Consider the following 20,225-nt stretch of genomic DNA (forward strand, 5'->3'; position numbering starts at 1 on the left):
CACAGGTGCCTTCGAGCTACACTGACACAGATCCCTTTCTTTTTCAAACGTTAGCAGCCAAGTGCTATTAACTTCATGTTAGCGCTGGACAAAATGCGATTATTTCAACAAATATCGTTTAATAACATGCAAATACAATTACACGGAAAAACCAGCTCTCATGTTTTATAGCAATTTCAATTTGACTCTGATCATCTCTACTTATTATTAAAGGAATAGTTCACACAAAAATGAAAACTGTTCATAACTCACTCTCACGTTGCAAACCTGTAAGACTTTCGTTCATCTTCAGAACATAAATGAAGATATTTTTGATGAAATCCAAGAGCTTTCTGATTATTTTTTGCTGTATTAGCGGACAAAAAGTATTCTTGTAGCTTCATTACATTAAGGTTGAACCACCGACGTCACATGGACTATTTTAAAGATTTCCTTACTACCTTTCTGGGCCTTGAATGCATCTTGCTGTCAGTGCAAAGTCAGTAAGCTCTCAGATTTAATCAAAAATCTTAATTTGTGCTTTGAAGATGAACAAAGGTCTTATGAGTTTGGACCAACATGAGGGTGATTAATTAGCGACTGAATTTCCATGTTTGGGTGAATTTACTAAAGCCATTTTTTTAAATAACGCAACACCACGTACCTTCCTTCATGTTGGCGAATCGTTCCTTCAGCTGGTGGTCCACCTCAGGACCAAAGGCAAAGTTATTCACAAAAATAACACTGTAAAAGAGCACATCACACTATAGACTTATACAAGACGTATAAGCAACATGCAAATTTTTGAAGACAAAAAGATAATATTGGTAAAAATGAAGCATCTAAGCAGTCTGTATGTGATCATACCTTGTGTTGGCTATTCGTTCCCTCCACTCTTCCGAAAGGAAATCTCCTCTTTCCAGCTGCCAAATACGACCAAACAACATCAGTATGGACTGAAATTTCATCCCTTCAGTCACAATAATAAGGTTTTCATCAGTATAACATCTGTGAACACACACTTACCGTGTACTCGCCATGTTTTTTACCATACCACTTCATCCATCTCTTAAACTCCCTGTCCATTGACTGTAAACACATTCAGACATAAATAGTGCAAAATGTAAACTTTGAGGCAGACTCGAGTGTAAAAGGAGTGTTTAATGCCCTGTGGGTACCTCTGCATAGGTTGCTGGAATGTCTGCTTTCTCCACGCCGTAGTAGTGTTTACAGTTGGTGGCTGCAGCGACTTGCAGGACTACCTGACCGACTCCTGCAAATCAAGAAAAGACGACACCGTATGTCACATCTTTCACCTTTTAAATCTCACATGGATTACAGTTGAGGTCAAAAGTTTACATCCCCCTTTTCAGAATCTGCATTTTACCAACATAAGATGGATCATACAAAATGCATGGTATTTTTTATTTAGTACTGACCTGAATAAGATATTTGACCCTGTTCAAAAGTTTACATCCCTTTGATTCTTATTACTGTGTTGTTACTAGGGGTGGGCATAGATTAATTTTTTTAATCTAGATTAAATCTTGGAATTAATCTAGATTAATCTAGATTAAAATGGCTAATTTGAATTCTGCTGAAGGCATTCAGAATATGTGTGCTACCCAAATAATGACTAAAAGTAAGACTTCGAGAACGGGCCAGGTGGCGCATTAGATCAGGCGCTCATCTCCTGTTTCCAAAATGCATCACAAACTGCTTGACAATTGCATTTACAACATAATTACCTATACAAACTTGTGTAACCAAGTACTTGTGCGCAAAAGGCTGCACGACGTGCGTGTTGCCGTTGAATACACAGACGCGCACGGGCATGGATTTCTGCGTGCAGTCTTCCATTAAACTGCGTTGCTTTTAGAAGGGCCAATTCAGTTGTTGCATATAGTTTAATGTCTTTATTTCGGGATTATCAAAGTAAATTATAACTCACGTGCCCCAGTAAAAAGGGTCTAGCAACGCACCTGCCCTGAAGCGGCTTCATAACTGCATCAATGTCAGCACGTCTCATTTGATGTGGTAATTTCACAGAAGTTGAAGACTCGTTCTCGCCCCCTACAGTGCAATTCGACTAGGTATACGTCATCCGCGCTAAAATATCAAGGTGAAAGTCATCATATCTTGCGTAGTTTAGACCCAGCTCCCAACCCAACTTTGAGAATAGATTAACGGCGATATTTTTTTTATCGCCCGATAAGAGTCTCACGTTAACGCAGCACGTTAACGCCGATAACGGCCCACCACTAGTTGTTACCCAAATGATCCACAGAATTTGTGGGAACTTAAGGATTTTTCTGAAGAACAGCCGGCAGTTTAACTGTTCAGGACAAACAAGGGACTATCACTAAACAAACATCAACAAAAAAAACAGCTGTGGATCATTCAAGTAACAACACAGTTTTAAGACTTTTGAACAGGGTCATTTTTATAAGTTTAACTATTTGTTTTGTCTTGTGAACTATATGCAAACCTTTTGTGAAATATCTTATTCAGGTCAGTACTAAATAAAAAATAACATGCATTTTGTATGATCCCTGCTATTTTGGTAAAATAACATTTAGCAGATTCTGAAAGGGGGGTGTAAACTTTTGACCTCAACTGTATTTTATCGATGTCCTTAGTACTTTTCTGGGTCTTAAACATGTCAATTGCGTTGCTGTCTATTTAGGGTCAGAAAGCTCTCAGATTTCATCAAAAATATCTTAATTTGTGTTCTGAAGATGAACAAAGGTCTTACAGGTTTGAATCGACATGAGGGTGAGTAATTAATTACATTAGCAGTCTTAAACTAAACTAATCAAGACTTGTTTAAACCAATTATGCAAGCGAATTTGCTGTGTTTTCTATTCACAGTTGAGTTTTCTGATTTGTGAATTTCATTTGACTGTAGAGTCACCGTAGAATAGGTTTTTGATAGCAGACGTTACTGACCACTGCCCAGATCCACAAAGGTGTCGTCTTCCATCATCTCCATCTCATCGATGATCTGAGCCACCAGGTCGAAGGAAGTCTCTCCGTACACCTCGGGAGAGAACGGCTCGTAGTTGTTGAGTTTCTCTGGGTCGGTGACGGAGTGGTTGTAGACCTGCTGCAGGATGTGACGCAGCAGGCCTTTGGAAGGCCGCTTGTTGAGTTTCATGGGTTGGGTGGTCCCTTTCCACTGCAACACAAAGTTTTACATGTTGTTTGATGTAAAAAAAATAAAATAAAAAAATATATATATATATATATAATTAACAAAAAAAAAACATCTGTCATCGGCAGGAAAAACAACATACCAGTTGGTGAATGCTGTCAATGGCTCTGTTGTACTTGTCACACAGCCTCTGCATACTCTCAAAGCTGCAAGAAATCAAAAATAAATGACTTTCTATCAAATCTGTAATCAGCTCATAATAAACCATGTTGCTGTGCTCAGGTACAAGAAATGCCAATGAGCAGCAATATATCATATTTGTACAGCATTTGAAAAAAAAAAAAAAAAAAGATTAAATCACACTTCCATTAAATATTTGCTATATGTAGAATTAAATAAAAATAGGTTAGAAATATTAAATTTAAATCTATAATTTCTATACTATTGTAGTATTTTTAAAAAATATTTTCATTTAGCTTGTTTATTTTTTTCCTGTTTTTATTTTAATTTTAGTTTGAGTCATTTTGTTACATTCTTTTATCATTTATATTGTTTTGAATTTTCTATTATTATTATTGATTTTTAATATTTCTATATAGTTTTCATTTGTTTCAATTTTAGTGTTAGTAATTTTAGTACTTCAACTTATTCTAGTTAGGGTTAATTTGTAATCTTTTTTTATAAAATTTCTCATTCTTACATATTTCAGTTTCCACTTTAATTTTACTTTAAGTAATTTTAGTGTTTGTAATAAAAAAATAATGTAATGTTAGTATTATTTTAGTATAATTTATATACTATTGTAGTATTTTGTAATATTTTCATTCAGTTTTTGTTATGTGCTTGTCATCATTAATATTTTTAGTATTTTCTATTATTATTATTAATATTATTATTTATCAATATTTGTATTTAGTTTTAATTTATTTTAATTTCAGTTGTAATTTCAGTATCTATTAGTTGCAACATTTAAATTTATTTTTTAATTAAATTTAAAACAAATTGTAGTTTTTTCATTTTTATGAATTGATGCACGATACTTCATTTAAATATTATATAATTAAAATTAAGTGTGCAATTACAAATATTTAAATTGTAATTTAAATTCTGTAAAGTATGTAATTTCATAATATCGACACTAAAAAGTAATTATTTTAATAAATATTTAACCTGCAGCATTTTGTGAAATCTTTCACAAAACTACTATTACATTACATAGTTTTATTAGCATGTAGAAATGCCATTTTTAATTATAATAGTCATATATTAATATAACTTATTTAAATAAAAAATGTTCATTACAATAAGTAAATAAATAAATATGATTTCTTATTAATAATCATACTATTATTTATTTACTTACTTTCAGGCTTCTTTTTCCAATGATATCTAATTGACTCAATCTTATGAGACTAATTTCCTCACCTCTTGGTGTCGTAGTCGATAAGAACATAGTTCTCCATGGCCAGCTTAAGATCTGGGATCTCTTCACACACATAGCTAGACAAAGAGAAGAGACAGCTCATGTTTTAAATCAAAAACAAACCTATTATGCACATAAAATGGACAGAGCAGTCAAACATAACAGCAAAATCAAACAAAAGGACTCAGGGTCACAGACTTACCGAATGGTGTCGATGATTTCATGTGCAGCATCATGATGTTTATCCTGTGGAGAAGGAAAGAAATGCTGCGTTATAAGCAAAGTCTAAAATGAACGGTTTACTTACTTGCCAGACTTCTCATTTGGCATGTCACTATAAGCCGTCAATGATCCTGTAGTTACAGTATATGAATGCGCAAAAGAAAATAGGCCCTACTTACAAAACACAAGTAGAATGAAGTCATATGTTACAGCATTAAGTATTACTTATATGCTATTATAGTATTTATTCATATTTTTAGCTTTTATTTTAATATATATATATATATATATATATATATATATATATATAGTTCAAATAATTGTTAGTTTTTGTATTTCTTACTTTTTAGTAGCGTGTTGGCGTTATTTTGGTATAATTTATATACTACTGTAGTATCTATTAACACTTCTAATCAGCTTTTGTTTATTTTTCGAGTTTATAATTTTAATTTCAGTCATTTTATGTACTTTTGTATTTTTTATTTTAACTTTTCATTTCAGGGTTAGTAATTTTAGTACTTTAACTTATTTGAAGTACCAATATAAACCATATAAACTTAGTAGTATGTTAGTTATTTTGCTATAATTTAGATGTTACACATAAGGCTTTATTTTATTTTTTAATAAATAAGCCTTTTTTCATTTCAGCTTCAGATTTAATCATTTTAGCAATTCAATAAAATTATTTTTTCTATTGCAACTATTCTATTTTTTGTTCAAGCTTATGTTTTCATCTCATATTTGTATATTATATTATTGTATAAAGTTTTCTTTTATATTTACTTTATTTGAATTGCCATAATTTGGAATGTTAAACATAAGATTTTTGATAAGCTTTCAATAAATTAGCTTTTTTTTTCAGCTTTAGTTTAATAATTTTTCAAATGTAATAAAATTCACTAAAGATATTTTAGTTAGTTGGAACTTTACTAATTTTTGTTCAAGTTTAAACTTACTTTTTTTTAATCTCAGATTTGAATATCTCAATATTGGCATGTTAAACATTAACAAGGACATATTTTTCATACTTTTTTTAACAGAATAGTATGTTATTGGCATATTAGTATAATTAATATACTATCAGCTATTGTTTTCTTATTTTTCCAGGTTTAATTTGAATTACAGTCATGTTATGTGCTTTTGTCATTTCTATTATAATTATTAATATTCCATTTAGGTTTTTTTTTAATTTTGAATTTTTTTTTAAAACTGGAATGTTAAACATAAGCTTTATTTTTTAATAAATTAGCTTTTTTCAGCTTTTTATTTCAGCTTTAGTTTGAATAATTTTCCAAATTCAATAAAATTCACTAAATTTATTTTGGTTAGTTGAAACTTTTCTAATTTCTTGTTCAGGTTTAAGCTTATATTTTGTTTTCAGGTTTGAATATGTCAAAATTAGTATATTAAACATATTAACACGGATTAAACATTAACATTTTTTTCATAATTTTTTCAACAGAATAGTATGTTATTGTTATATTAGTATAATTTATATACTATCAGCTTTTGTTTTCTTATTTGAATTACAGTAATGTTATGTGCTTTTGTCATTTGCATTATTTGTTGTATTTTCTATTATAATTATTAATATTTCCATTTAGTTTTTTTATTCTTATATTTTATTTAAATAGCCAAAATTGGAATGTTAAACATAAGCTTTATTTTGTAATAAATTAGCTTTTTTCAGCTTTTATTTTTTAGTTTTAATATTTTTTCAAATTCAATAATTAGTTAGTTAAAACGTTTCTGATTTTTGTGCGAGTTTAAGCTCACATTTTGTTTTCAGATTTGAATGTCAAAATTATGTTAAACATTAACAAGGACTTATTTTTTTTATAAATTAATTTATACACACTATCAGCTTTTGTTTTCTTATTTTTCTAGTTTTAACTTTAATTGCAGTCATGTCATGTGCTTTTGTCACTTGTATTATTTGTTGTATTTTCTATTATAATTATTAAAATTTCTATTTAGTTTAGTTAACTTAGTTTATTTGTTTTTTAGTTTGTTTTTTTAATTCCTATAATCATTTTATTTAAATGGCCAAAACTGGAATGTTAAACATAAGTTTTATTTTGTAATAAATTAGCATTTCATTTCAGCTTTAGTTTTAATCATTTCCAAATTCAATTAAACTCACTAAAGTTATCAGTTAGTTCAAACTTTTCTGATTTTTGTTCAAGTTTAAGCAAACATTTTGTTTTCAGATTTGAATATCTCAAAATTAGTATATTAAACATTAACAAGGATTTATTTTTTCATAAATAAATTATATTCTTGATTGATTTAGCTTTTATTTATTAAATTATTTCAGTCAGTAGCAACATTTCAAATATTTATATTTCATTTCAACTGTCAAAACTGTTGCTTTAAACAGAAGTCCTGAATTAAACAATAAAAAAAATCAGAAATAAATAATATTCTTATTTTAGTTTTAGTAACTTATTTCAGTCAGTAGCAACATTTAAAATTTTTGTCTAATGTTTATATTTCATTTAAACTATCAAAGCTGTTGCTTTTAACACAAGTCCTGAATTAAACATTAATAAGAAATGTTTTTATAAATAAATCCTATCTTTATTTTAGCTTTAGTAACTTATTTCAGTAAGTAGTAACTTCACACTTCAAATTTTTGCCCAATATTTTATTTCGATTATCAAAACGGTTACTTTAACCATAAACAAAACCCGAAAGCCATCACACATGCCTGTGCCTCACTTAAAAACGCCTAACTCCATCCCTTTAAGAACTCCTAAGGCCAATATAAATAATTATCGAGTCTAATTAACCTCGAATTGCGTCTAACATGTGGATGTGACCCCACTGAACTCGCTCCATCCTGCCGCTGGAGCTGCGCTGCTGCCTGACCCAGTGACCCACTTTCCGTCAACAGAGTCCTGAGAAGCCCTCTGCCTGCCTGAGTGTGCCGCTGCCGGGCTCCTGTGCCTTGCTAAGCTCCTCCTAGCCGTTTTTCCCGCTCGGCTGCATGTACGGCGGGTCTCGTGCTCTTCCGCCCACCCCTGCAGCTCCGAGGCGGCGTCACGGCGTTGGGAAATAATGCAGCCATAGTCTGAGGCGAACAAGGGCGCTTATTTAAAGCAGGGGATGCTGCATTATTTCAATATTGCGTTAAATGCAAACGCTAAGACAGATGGCGGAGTGTGTACATGCACAAGCAGACACTTCAGCGAATCGTGAGGAATGGGGGGGGGTATGTTCCGGCGCACAGCAACACCAGCGCCACGGCTAAAAATATCCAGAGGAAAGGAGGGGAGGATGACAGGGAGCAAAAAATAAAGCACGACAGCCCTCGGTCACGAGCAGGCTTGACTCACGAGAACAAAAACGGACACTTTGCTCACCTCACGCACCCTTGACGTGACTCACAAAAAAGCACGCCTTGTTCTCACTGCACAACTGTTCGCTTTGGCTGAGGCGGGAAAACGCCACACCTTTTTGTATTAACGTGTTTAACCGGGTCGTAACGTTCGATTGGAATTGCTCATGCTCTGAATCACTCTGCAGCCAAGTTTAAGGGACTGACGCTTTCATGTGGAAGCAATTACAGGCCGTCTAGGTTTCCAGATATGGGATGTAAATGTGGCCGGATACGTAGGTTACGGCAGCGTAGGGGAGAAAGGAAACAGTGAAGCTCAGTGTTCGATAAAAACCCTCGCCTTCCTCCCACCCCAGGTGAGTGGGATGCTTTTGTTCGGAGCACAATGTGAAGCCGTGAGGCAAAATGGCACACTAGTGGACGAGGAGCCGGCAACAGCCAATACGACAGCGGGAGAGGAAAAATCACTCGGTTGAGTCTGTGAACAACAAGATTTGAATGAATGGAGGGCTTTGGGTCTTTGTAAAACACACCGTAACCTCGAATAAAAGAGAAAGGAAAATGTAGCACTTTACTTTCTCACTTATCGTATAAAGAGTTCATTTCATGCAAATTAATAATCATTTATGATTCATGACTTATTGGTTCCGAAAAGCACAAAAGATGTTTCGTAAAATGTCCATGCTGCTCTTTTCCAAGCAATGAATGTGAATGGAGACTACGGTAAGGTGATTCAACTTGGTAATGATTTTCATTTTGATAACACATGAAAGAAACTGTCGATCATATGTGACACTGAACCACAAAAGTAGTCTTAAAGGAGTAGTTCACTTTCAGTACAAAAATTTATAGATGATGTACTTGTCATCCAAGATTTTCATGTCTGTCTTTCTTCAGTCGTAAAGAAATGGTGTTTTTGAGGTTTGAGGCAAACATTTCAGGATTTCTCTCCATATAATATACTTCTATGGTGCCCCGAGTTTGAACTTCCAAAATGCAGTTTAAATGCAGCTTCAAAGGGCTCTAAATGATCCCAGCCAAGAAGAAGGGTCTTATCTAGTGAAACGATTGGTTATTTTCTAAAAACATTTACAACTTATATACTTTTTAATCTCAAACGTTGTCTTGCTGAGCTAGACAAGATGAGCATTTGAGGTTAAAAAGCATATAAATTTTTTTTATTTTTTATTTTTTTTAGAAAATAGCCGATGGTTTTGCTAAATAAGACCCTTCTTTCCTCGCCTCCGATCGATTAGAGCCCTATGAAGCTGCATTTTGGAAGTTCAAACTCGGGGGCACCATAGAAGTCCATTATATGGAGAGAAATCCTGAAATGTTTGAAATGGGAAATCAGACTACACTGGTCATGCTGTATATTTCTGATTCACTAAAAAGAAGCTCATAAGAGTAATTTGTTTCAGGAATCAGGCTACACTGATCATTTTGGATATTTATGATTCACTACAAAAAAAAAATCAACTCATAAGAGTCATTTTTTGAGAATCAGGCTATTTTGGTCATACTGTATATCTATGATTCACTAGTAAGAATCATCTCATAAGAGGCATTTGTTTGAAGAGACTAAACTGGTTGTGACGAAAATGTTTGAATTAGTGACAAAAAATGGCTCGTAAAAATAATTTGTTACAGGAATCAGGCTACACTGTAGCACTGTCATTCTGTAGATTTTTGATTCACTAATAAGAATTGGCTTATGAGGGTCATTTGTTTCAGAAATCAGGCTACACTGGTCGTGTTGTATTTTTGATTCACTAATAAGAATTGGCTTATGAGGGTCATTTGTTTCAGAAATCAGACTACACTGGTTGTGCTGAATATGTTTGAATCCGCAAAAAAATAAATGCTCATAAGAATCGATTTTATCAGGAACCAGACTACACTAGTAATTGTATATTTATGATTACTAAAGACAATCACCTTAGAGTCATTTGTTCGGGAATCGGACTACAATGATCGCCTCGTATATTTTTGACTCACTAAAAAGAACTGGCTCATAATGGGTGGTTCAGACTACACAATTTTTTGTCAGTTGTGACAATCACGGTGTCAGATCATGTGATTTTGACTCCTAAAATCTTGCGGTATCATGTCGTGAACAAGAACGTCAGACTACATGTTGAAGCTGCCACGAGCATAAACAAACAATGGCTAGCAAACGCCGTTTTACTTGATCTTGTCAGAAAAGCCCAAAAAAGAAAGAAAACCAGACAGTGGACACAAATCTGGATTGCAGTACGGACTGTCAAAGAGAACTAAGATAAAATAGTTCCTCAAGGAAACATCATAAATGCAAGAGTATTGTTGGCATAGCTCAATGAACATTTCCTCCATTGTAAAATTCCACCTAGCAGAACCGATACTACCGTCTCCCTAAAAATGAGCCAAAACCCGGCCAAAATGGTGTAGTCTGAAACGGGTTCAGGAATCAAAAAAGCGGTGCATCTCTATTCACTGTAAAGAAAAAAGCAGCGTGAACATTCTGCCAAACATCTCTTTTTGTGATCCTCAGAAGAAAGCTACTCATATGGGCTTGGAACAACATGGTGACCAAATGAACTTTCCCTTAAAGGGAAGTCTAAATCACCAGTGCATGTGGATAACCGCCGCCCAGACTCCCTAATTAACAAAATCCGCCCCTCCCTAAACAAAAATTTGCAAGGCATGTCCGACGCTCGCCAAACGCAGGCGCTCTGTAACTCTGTTTACCCAACAGCAGGTCAGAAATATGGCTCTCAGTAGGTGGGGCATCCAGCCCTTATCAGCCAAAGTCAAAGACGGAAGTCATCTGAGGCCAAGCGAGACAGTAAAGCGGCTGAGGTCACGACTACTACACTACAAGCTGAATGACATAAATGAAAGAGACTGGAGTTTTCAGTGATGCAGCAGCTTTGAAAATAACCCACGCTTCTGAGAAACCCACATTCTCGGTTTGTGTAAAAAGAGCATGAATCGTAGTACATTAGACTTCGGGCGGGACAAATGAGACAGCCGTTTCTGTGGAAACCACAGGCTTTGATCTGCACCCCCCCTATTTCCGTCTATGACCGAAACAGCGCTGGCAACCGTGGTGGCGTGAGAAATGCAAACTTTCGGATGACGTGAGGACTTTCCGAACACACTCTTGTAATGAAATATTAAAACAAATGTATTTTCTTTTGTTACACTAAACATGAATATGTTTCCTCATCTCTTAGACCCTAAATGTTACTCAAACTGCAGTGCATATGTGTGTTTTACACAGGGTCTCGACCCACCGCCAATCGGTTCAGCAGCTTAGCATCAGTGGAGTTAATCACAGCGTGGAATCTGTGTGTTATGATTACTGTACATGTGCAATGACTGTACAATGTTTTCAGAAGAACACAGTGAACAGAAGAACAGTGTCTGACTCAGAATGGATGAAACGACTCCAAACAAGCTTGTTTGACAATAAAGGGCACAATGATCACAGAAACCAGATGAATACATCTTCGAAAGATAACGAAGCCAAAAAACAGCTTGTCGACAAAATGCTAGGGCATTCTGGGTGGTTGCCAGTGCACTGCTACACTGTTCAAAAGCCTCCACCATCAAGTCTCCATGATATTTGCAACTCGATGCAAATATTCAATGTTTTTTTTCAGTTTTATCTTCTGCCAGTTGAAGATCACAAGCCTCACTGCAAAAGTCCAAAGTATACTTTGGTTTTCACTTGCACGCAACACGTAAGGTAATTTCGCCATCATCATAGTATGTGATTTTTAAAAAGGTGCTTGCAAGGAAGCCAGTGGGTGGGACTTGTTGTGTAGCTCCACCTCTTTGATGGTAATGGGTGGAGCTTGAAGGTCCAATTGCACCCTAACCCTAAACAAAACCCAATCGTTTCAAGGCTTTGATGCTTGACGCGATTGCCAGTGACAACAGCCAATCACATTAGTTTTCTGGTGTTGCATGAATCCGATTGGCTCGCGTCTGCACCAGAGTATTTGCATAAAACATCTGATTGGCTGACGCTTGCATTGGCGCTTGAAAAGTTGAAAAGTTTTCAACTTCTGCCGTGAGCAGCGCCAGTGACGTAACGGACCCACTCCATTCAAAGTAAATGAGAGCCGTTGACGCTGATGCCCCGTGTGAAAAAGTTTTCAACCACTAGAGTTAGGGTTAATGTGCTTCACGCATTGTTTTTTTTGCACCAATTAGTTGTTTAACACAGAGGCAAAACTGACAATGAATGTTGTTTCACCGTCAAATAAGAAAAAAAAAGAAAAAGAAACTGAACAACAAGAACAGACTCCCGATCTTTTATGAGGGGGGTTCAGAAATTCACGCAACTCTAGTTTAAAGGCCCCATGAAATCAAAATGAAGTTTTTGGGGTTTTAGTGTGAATATGTTAGCCTTAAGATTATCTATTTGTCAATAACAAAATTCAGATTTACAACTAAGATTGCAAAAGGGTTAAAAATGTCAATTTTTATGGAAACTTTCCCAAAATCCCAGGAAGATTCCAAAAAATCCTGGAAAGTTACCAAAATTTCTGGAATGTTTCCGAAATTTACTGGAAATGTTCCACATTTTTGCAACACTATTTACAAACCAGATAGCACACATACATCACAAAGATATAAATGCAGACATCAAATAGACATCTCTAGGACGTACTTTCAGAGTGTTTGCTCATCTGCAATACATCTATAAGATGTCTCCTATCAGATGTCAAATAGATGTCTATAAGATGTCTTTAAGATGTTATCCAGATCAAGTGATCTTTAACAGACATCTTGCAGATGTACATGTGTTATCTGCGTCTGCAATATGTCTGTTAAAGATCTCTTGATCTGGAAAGCATCTGCTGTGTACAAACATCTTACAGACGTCTTTCAGATGTTTTTACGTACATTCTAAATCATAAACATCTTAAAGACATCTAACATGCGTCTATTTGACATCTGAGAGGAAAAGCCCAACAGACATATTGCAGATGAGCAAACACTCAAACAAATACGTCAAATTTTCTGTCCAATCAAATGCTCTCTAGAATCCGAAGCATCCTACCCCTACACTATAAACAAACGTTGAAGCTGCAGCTGAAATCGGTAATTTCACAGAATTAGTATTTTCTGTAAGGCGAATGGCACATAGTGCACTATATATAGGAGACAGAGAACAATTCAGACAGTATAAATATGCTTTCCATTGGGGCGAAAGAAGTCTGGTTTTGCGCTGTTTCACACGAACCACCGCAGCGCGCACACACTGCTCTGGTCCAGAGACAGTGATGGCACGAAGCGGATCATACGCACAAGTCAGAGCAGACCATAAAACGTATGGGACCCATTTTAATTATACACAAAATGGTATATTTTATAGCGATATGGATGAGATTGTGGCTGTCATATGCTGTCAAATACAGCATTACTGAGCTCAATGGCTAGCCCAAGCTGTGATAAAACACTATTGGCTATTTTTAAAAAGGTGGCAGGGCTGCTTGATGTCCCACCCTATCTTCCTGTTTCAGTTGAAATTACATCAACACAGAATAATTCTGCGAGTTTCAAATAGTGTTGCCAAGTCCGCAGAATCAGGCTACTTCCACAGTTACCGCATGTCCGCAGGTTAGAGCGACCCCAATAACACTGAATGCACATTTAACCAGGGGAACCCTGCCAAAAAAAAAAAGCGTATTTTACCCCATCCGAAAGGCTAGTTTTGGGCTAGTTTTAAGTAGCAATTGGGCGGGTTTTGAAAACCTGGCAACCCTGGTTTCAAAACACTTCAGTAGACCAATAAATGAGTACAAAGATTTGAGGTGTCATTCTAGTTTTAAGTAAAACCGTACAGGATAACTTACCAAATATGTATTACTTAAACGAGTAGTTCACTTTCAGAACAAATATTTACAGATAATGTACTCATCCCCTTGTCATCCAAGATGTTCATGTCTTTCTATCTTCAGTCGTAAGGAAATTATGTTTTTTGAGACAAACATTTTAGGATTTCAAATAATAAATCCATATAATGGACTTCTATGGTGCCCCCAAGTTTGAACTTCCAAAATGCAGTTTAAATGCAGCTTCAAAAGGCTCTACATGATCCCAGCCAAGGAAGAAGGGTCTTATCTTGCAAAACGATGTTATTTTCTAAAAACATTTACAATTTATATACTTTTTAAGCTCTACACAGAGTACACACAGAGCTAGACAAGACAAGCATCTGAGGTTAAAAAGTATATAAATTGTATTTTTTTTTTTTTTTCCTCGAAAATAACCATTTGGTTTGCTAGATAAGACCCTTCTTACCCCGGCTGTGATCATTTGGAGCCCTTTGAAGCTGCTTTTTGGAAGTTCAAACTCGGGGGCACCATATGACATGAACATGAACACATGAGCATCTTGGATGACAAGGGGGTGAGTACATTATCTCTAATTTTTTGTTCTGAAAGTGAACTACTCCTTTAAGAGTTTGGAGAGCATTCAATGTGTAATAACAACAGTAGCTTCATATATGCTGGAAAGCTACCTCAAAAAGCCAATATTCAAGTTCAGCAGGCTCTACAACCCCCTAATAACCACTAAAGGTCAATTACTGTCAAACTTCCTACAGAATCCTGCATACTAGCTTGTTTTTCAAGAAATGTCAGCCATACGGGTTACATTATGGCGCACTGCCCCTTTCAGGATGCATCCAGATGGTAATCGAAACACAGCACTATCCCAATGCATGGGCTGCCAAGCGAGCAAACGCGATTTTAGCCATCAGTGACAAATTTGACACTTCCCGAGCAGTACACAATACTTCAAAAGATCCCATATACGGAGCATACTAAAAAGATTCGATCGCAAAATAGTGTGAAGGAAACACCCAAAGTGTGAAAAACGGTAAGGTACCCGTTAAGGGACACAAATAAAAACTGTCTGTCAATAAAACACACACTAACAATATGGAGATACCGTCCTCTCGCCTGAGTGCACTACTCGCCTTTTGTTTAACACCCTCTGTGTGATATTGAGCCGGTACGAAGCGTGTTTCACCCTAGTATGTTACTTAAGTTCTCTACACACACACTTTTGGCAGATATTCACAATGTTTAAGTTATCTAGAGTTTGAGGAGTGTTAGTGTAGCGTAAAAAGCGATAAAGTTAGCTAGCTCTGCTATCTGACTGTTAGCATGACGGCTAGCGTGAATTTCAGTCTCCATAAACATTCGTTGAATACACGACTCCGCATAGTCATACAAACTGTCGTTTAATGTACGTTTAAATCGTTTGTTCGTCGATAACCTTGCGTTTCTGAGGTAAATGAAAAAGTGTTATACATGTACTCTCTGCTATGGCAGGTTTTGGTTAGCGGCGGTGTCTTAAACTCTAGTGAGCTGCCTGCCTAGTAAGCGAACGATTCGCTCGTGTTTTAGTTAAGTCTAGCGTATGATGAATGCTAATATTGTAATAAACGACGTAAATACTTGTTTCTGTATTTGTTCGAGTAAATAACTACATGACAAACTTATAACTTATAAAAGCAAGCTTACTTGTCACCCAATTAGCATAATAAATATAACCTCCAGAAAGGGTCAATTACATAAACGAAACTCTTTTTAATTTGAATCCCAATAAAGACGTTTTTAATCGCATTTGAACTGCAATAAACATGTTGCCTAGGTAGACAGCGTACTGGGATTTGAGACACAGGCAGTGTACGAGATAGCCAACTGGGTCAGCAGGCTACACACAGTGTGTATTTCCTGCGATTCAAATATTATTATTAACTGAGGTGATAACACATTTCATGTTTTTAAAACAACACCGACTATGTCGTAAACTAACGTTTAGTGGACGCCCGAACACCTTTAAGAACATAAACATGTTTAGAGTATATTCAACGCTTTTAGCATGTATTGACACTCTCGTGTCTCAATTATAAGTGGTTATTGCTTCTTAAAATACTAATATTGAAGTGAGCACACTACAGACACCACAACAAGCTATCCACACACTATGCACACCATGTACTCGTTCTGATACACGTTGTTCTCTACCTACATGACCCAGTTCGTTTTATCGCAAGGGAATCCCGGTGCTGGTTTCGGTTTGTATTAAAACAATAAGCCAGATAGTACTTACATAAACAGGTAAGGGCCACGGATAGCCTGCAGCTTCGGCTCCGACCGGCGACTTCAGTTTTAACTCCAGCTTTTCTCCCATTCTCCCCAGTGCAGCTAATGGACGAGACACATAAACTAGAGTAAGAGCATTTTCCGTGGAAAAACGCCGGGTTTAACGCGATAGGATGTCACGTTGGATATCGCAGGCTGCGGGTGATTTCACAGAGTCCTGCCGCACGATTTTGTCGATTTGAATCCGATCTGCCCCGGTGATTTAGAGAGAATGATCGATTAAGCCGAGCGGCTGCTCCGTCTCGGCAGTACCGCCGCCATCTTGACCGGCTCACGATGAAAAAAAAAATGCGCCCGAATGTGTATGTGTGTTGGTGACGAGGAGTCCGATTCATTTCTGCGAATCGGTTCTTTTGAACAGTTCAAAGAGCTCTAACGAGTCTTTTACGTCACCGCACGACCACTGACGTCTATTCGTAACTATAGATAGATAGTTAGATAGTTAGACATACAGACAGATAGATAGTAGATAGTTAGATAAATAGTAGATATATACTTAGATAGACAGGTACACAGACAGACAGATATATAGATAGATAGTAGATAGATAATTAGATAGATAATAGTAGATAGATAGATAGACAGACAGACAGACAGACAGACAGACAGACAGTTAGACATAGATAGACAGACAGACAGACAGATAGATAGATAGATAGATAGATACAGGGGCGGATTAAGGTTGTCAGGGGCCCCTAGGCTGATCTATGTGTGATCTATGACCGCAGCCTCCCGCTCATTTTGGATCAACCCGCGCATCACTGGTGGGGAAGGGAGACTGGAGAGGGGGCCGCACAGGAGATCACCTTTTCTCCGTTAATTTGGTCTAGGCCTATATTACCTTTATATTGCTTTTGTATATCAACATGCTTTAGACATATTTTATTTGTTATTTATACTAGTAGCCTGTCGTGATGATTTTTCACGACCCAGATTTTTTGGTGCCCCCCGCAGCCCAGGAATGATGCTTATGATACCTAATGGAGATTCCAAAGCACTCTTCTTTGGTCAGAACCACGGAGAGCGATCGCGAAGTCCGTCCTATGCACCGAAACTTTTTTACAATGCAACAAAATATTTAAAGAGCAAGCTATTAAAATGTATATTATGTATAGTCACAGATAATTTAACAGTATATTAGTCAGTAATTTTTATTAGGTTAAACAGTGATTAGATAACGTTTTTAATTTAACGTTCACAATTGGTCTGGCCCATCCAAACTGGTGTCCCTGCCTGCGCCGTGCCGTGCCTGGTTCGCACTTCAGTATAAAAAAAAAAAAAAAATTGTCTGGCCAATCCGAGGCCCCCTGAACACGTGAGGCCCCTAGGCTGCAGCCTATGTAAGCCTGTGCGTTAATCCGCGCCAGGATAGATAGATAGATAGATAGATAGATAGATAGATAGATAGATAGATAGACATACAGATAGTAGATAGTTAGATAAATAGTAGATATATACTTAGATAGACAGGTACACAGACAGACAGATATATAGATAGATAGTAGATAGATAATTAGATAGATAATAGTAGATAGATAGATAGACAGACAGACAGTTAGACAGACAGACAGACAGATAGATAGATAGAGAGATAGATAGTAGATAGACGGACGAACAGACAGATAGATAGATAGTTAGATCGATAGTAGATAGATCGATAGACATACCGACAGATAGATAGTAGATAGTTAGACAGACAGACAGACAAATGATAGATAGACAGACAGACAGACAGATAGACAGACAGATGATAGACATACAGATAGTAGATAGATAGATAGTTAGACAGAGAGATAGACAGATAGTAGATAGATAGTAGATAGACGGACGAACAGACAAATCGATAGTAGACAGACAGACAGATAGACAGATAGATAGATAGATAGATAGATAGATAGATAGATAGATAGATAGATAGATAGATAGATAGACAGACAGACAGATGAATACACAGACAGACAGACAGACAGACAGACAGACAGACAGACAGACAGACAGACAGACAGACAGACAGACAGAGAGAGAAGACAGATGAATACACAGACAGATAGATAGATAGTAGATAAAGGCGACGAAAGGAAGTAAATTTTGACAGAATATTCGTTTTTGGGAGGACTATCCCTTTAACGAGTCGGCTACAACGGTTTTGGGAAGCGGTTCAACTGATTCGCTGAAAAGATCCGACTCACATAAAGCGATTCGTTCGTGTGTGTGTTGTGCGCAGGTCGTACCATCAAAACCGAAACGAAAGGGAGAGTGGAAATCGGTATGTATGAAACGAGAGGGGCGAGGCGTCTGTATTCTGACACACACACACACACACACACACACACACACACACACACACACACACACACACGGCGGTGATTTCTCCTCGACAACTCTCTCACATTGGCTGGGTAACGATGACACGGTTTGACAATTAACCGGGCAGTTTGAATCACGATGCCGGTGCCAATAACCGTTGAATGGGCGGGACGTACCATTTTTTCCCCCAGCACATGTGCTGAAAGTGAAGAACCCTTGTTTACTATCAGGGCCGTTACTTTCAAGTTAAAATGAAGGGTGGAAGGGTGAAAGGATGAAGTAAAACTAATCTATTAGCTTTCCTTTTGGATTCCCATTATTTGGGAAATATTTAAGAAATTATTCAAAACGATGGTGGCAAAAAAGGACAGTTAACATTCATATAACCATTTTTTATATATTACATAGAGCCTGGAATCATCTGATAAATATAGTAAGTGTTTACACAGCACTAAAACTTAATGTAACGGATACCAGGAACAAACCTGAAGTACATCTGTGAGCTGTACAGTTGTGGCATGTGTTTTAGGTTAAGAACACACTGATCATAACAATAACCAGCTGTTTAATTCTAAACCTGACCTAAACCAGTGTTTAGATGACATGATCAAGACTAACGGTTACATTTTTTGCCACTACTGTCAACTTCCTGCTTGCTGAAGTCTAAAGAAACATGACAGGATAATGTCAATAAAATTAAAAAATATTTTGTCTTAGTTATTAATGCCTTACAGTGATTCTGTGTGTTTAGTTGACAAAATTTATTTTGTTTCGGTTAGTTGCCAAAGCTTACCAAGGTAATGTTTTTCATCTAATTTTTCTATTTTATTTCAGTAAACTAAATATAATAAAACACTGGACGTAGTGAATGATTTTAGCTGTATTTTAATGTGGATTTATGCGTTTAGGTTTAACTCAGCCACTCTAAATTAGTTTTATCATTTGTATTCTGACAGAAAAAAATATATATTAGCAGAAAATAGAACTATTAAATACATATTAATAAATAAGGAAAAAACTAAAAATTAAACTGAAAAAATAAATAAAGCTTATTCAAAATATTAAGAGAAGAAACCTGACCGTCTAAAAGCAACATACTCTATTTCTATTCTAATTGTATTATTTTTTATTTACTTTAAAATAAAAAACCCGAGCCTCTAACTAGCCTCTGAACATTCTTTATTCTATTTCTATTTATCTACTTGTTTTATTTAAAATAAAAAACTTGACCCTCTAACACTTCTATTTCTATGTACTTATTTATTAAAAATACAAAAAACTTACCCTCTAACACCTGCACTCTCTATTCTATTTCTAATGTTTTCGTTTTATATATTTATTTAAAAAAACCTGACCCTTTAACACTAGCACTCTGTTATATTTTTATTTATCTTTTACCTATTTAATAAAAAAAAAAACTTGACCCTCACTTGCACTCTCTATTCTATTTCTATTTATCTACTTTTTCTTTTTATATATTATTTTTTTATAAAACCTGACCCTTTAACACTAGCACTCTGTTATATTTTTATTTATCTTTTACCTATTTAATAAAAAAAAAAACTTGACCCTCACTTGCACTCTCTATTCTATTTCTATTTATCTACTTTTTCTTTTTATATATTATTT

The 20,225-nt window shown here is 35.8% G+C and overlaps 1 protein-coding gene across 1 annotated transcript in view; it reads right to left on the reverse strand.

Annotated features, from left to right (window-relative positions):
• The window catches only part of dot1l (DOT1-like histone H3K79 methyltransferase), a 38,271-nt gene extending 21,856 nt beyond the window's left edge, over positions 1-16,415 (reverse strand). The window contains 9 exon segments of the mRNA XM_073844609.1: positions 644-723; positions 847-902; positions 1,006-1,068; positions 1,158-1,252; positions 2,929-3,157; positions 3,276-3,339; positions 4,559-4,633; positions 4,759-4,802; positions 16,237-16,415. Coding sequence (XP_073700710.1) covers positions 644-723; positions 847-902; positions 1,006-1,068; positions 1,158-1,252; positions 2,929-3,157; positions 3,276-3,339; positions 4,559-4,633; positions 4,759-4,802; positions 16,237-16,317 — 787 coding nt within the window. The 5' untranslated portion in view covers positions 16,318-16,415.
• Between the last annotated feature and the right edge of the window lie 3,810 nt (positions 16,416-20,225).

This window comes from Garra rufa, chromosome 7 (assembly GCF_049309525.1).
Source record: "Garra rufa chromosome 7, GarRuf1.0, whole genome shotgun sequence".
Classification (NCBI taxonomy): domain Eukaryota; kingdom Metazoa; phylum Chordata; class Actinopteri; order Cypriniformes; family Cyprinidae; genus Garra; species Garra rufa.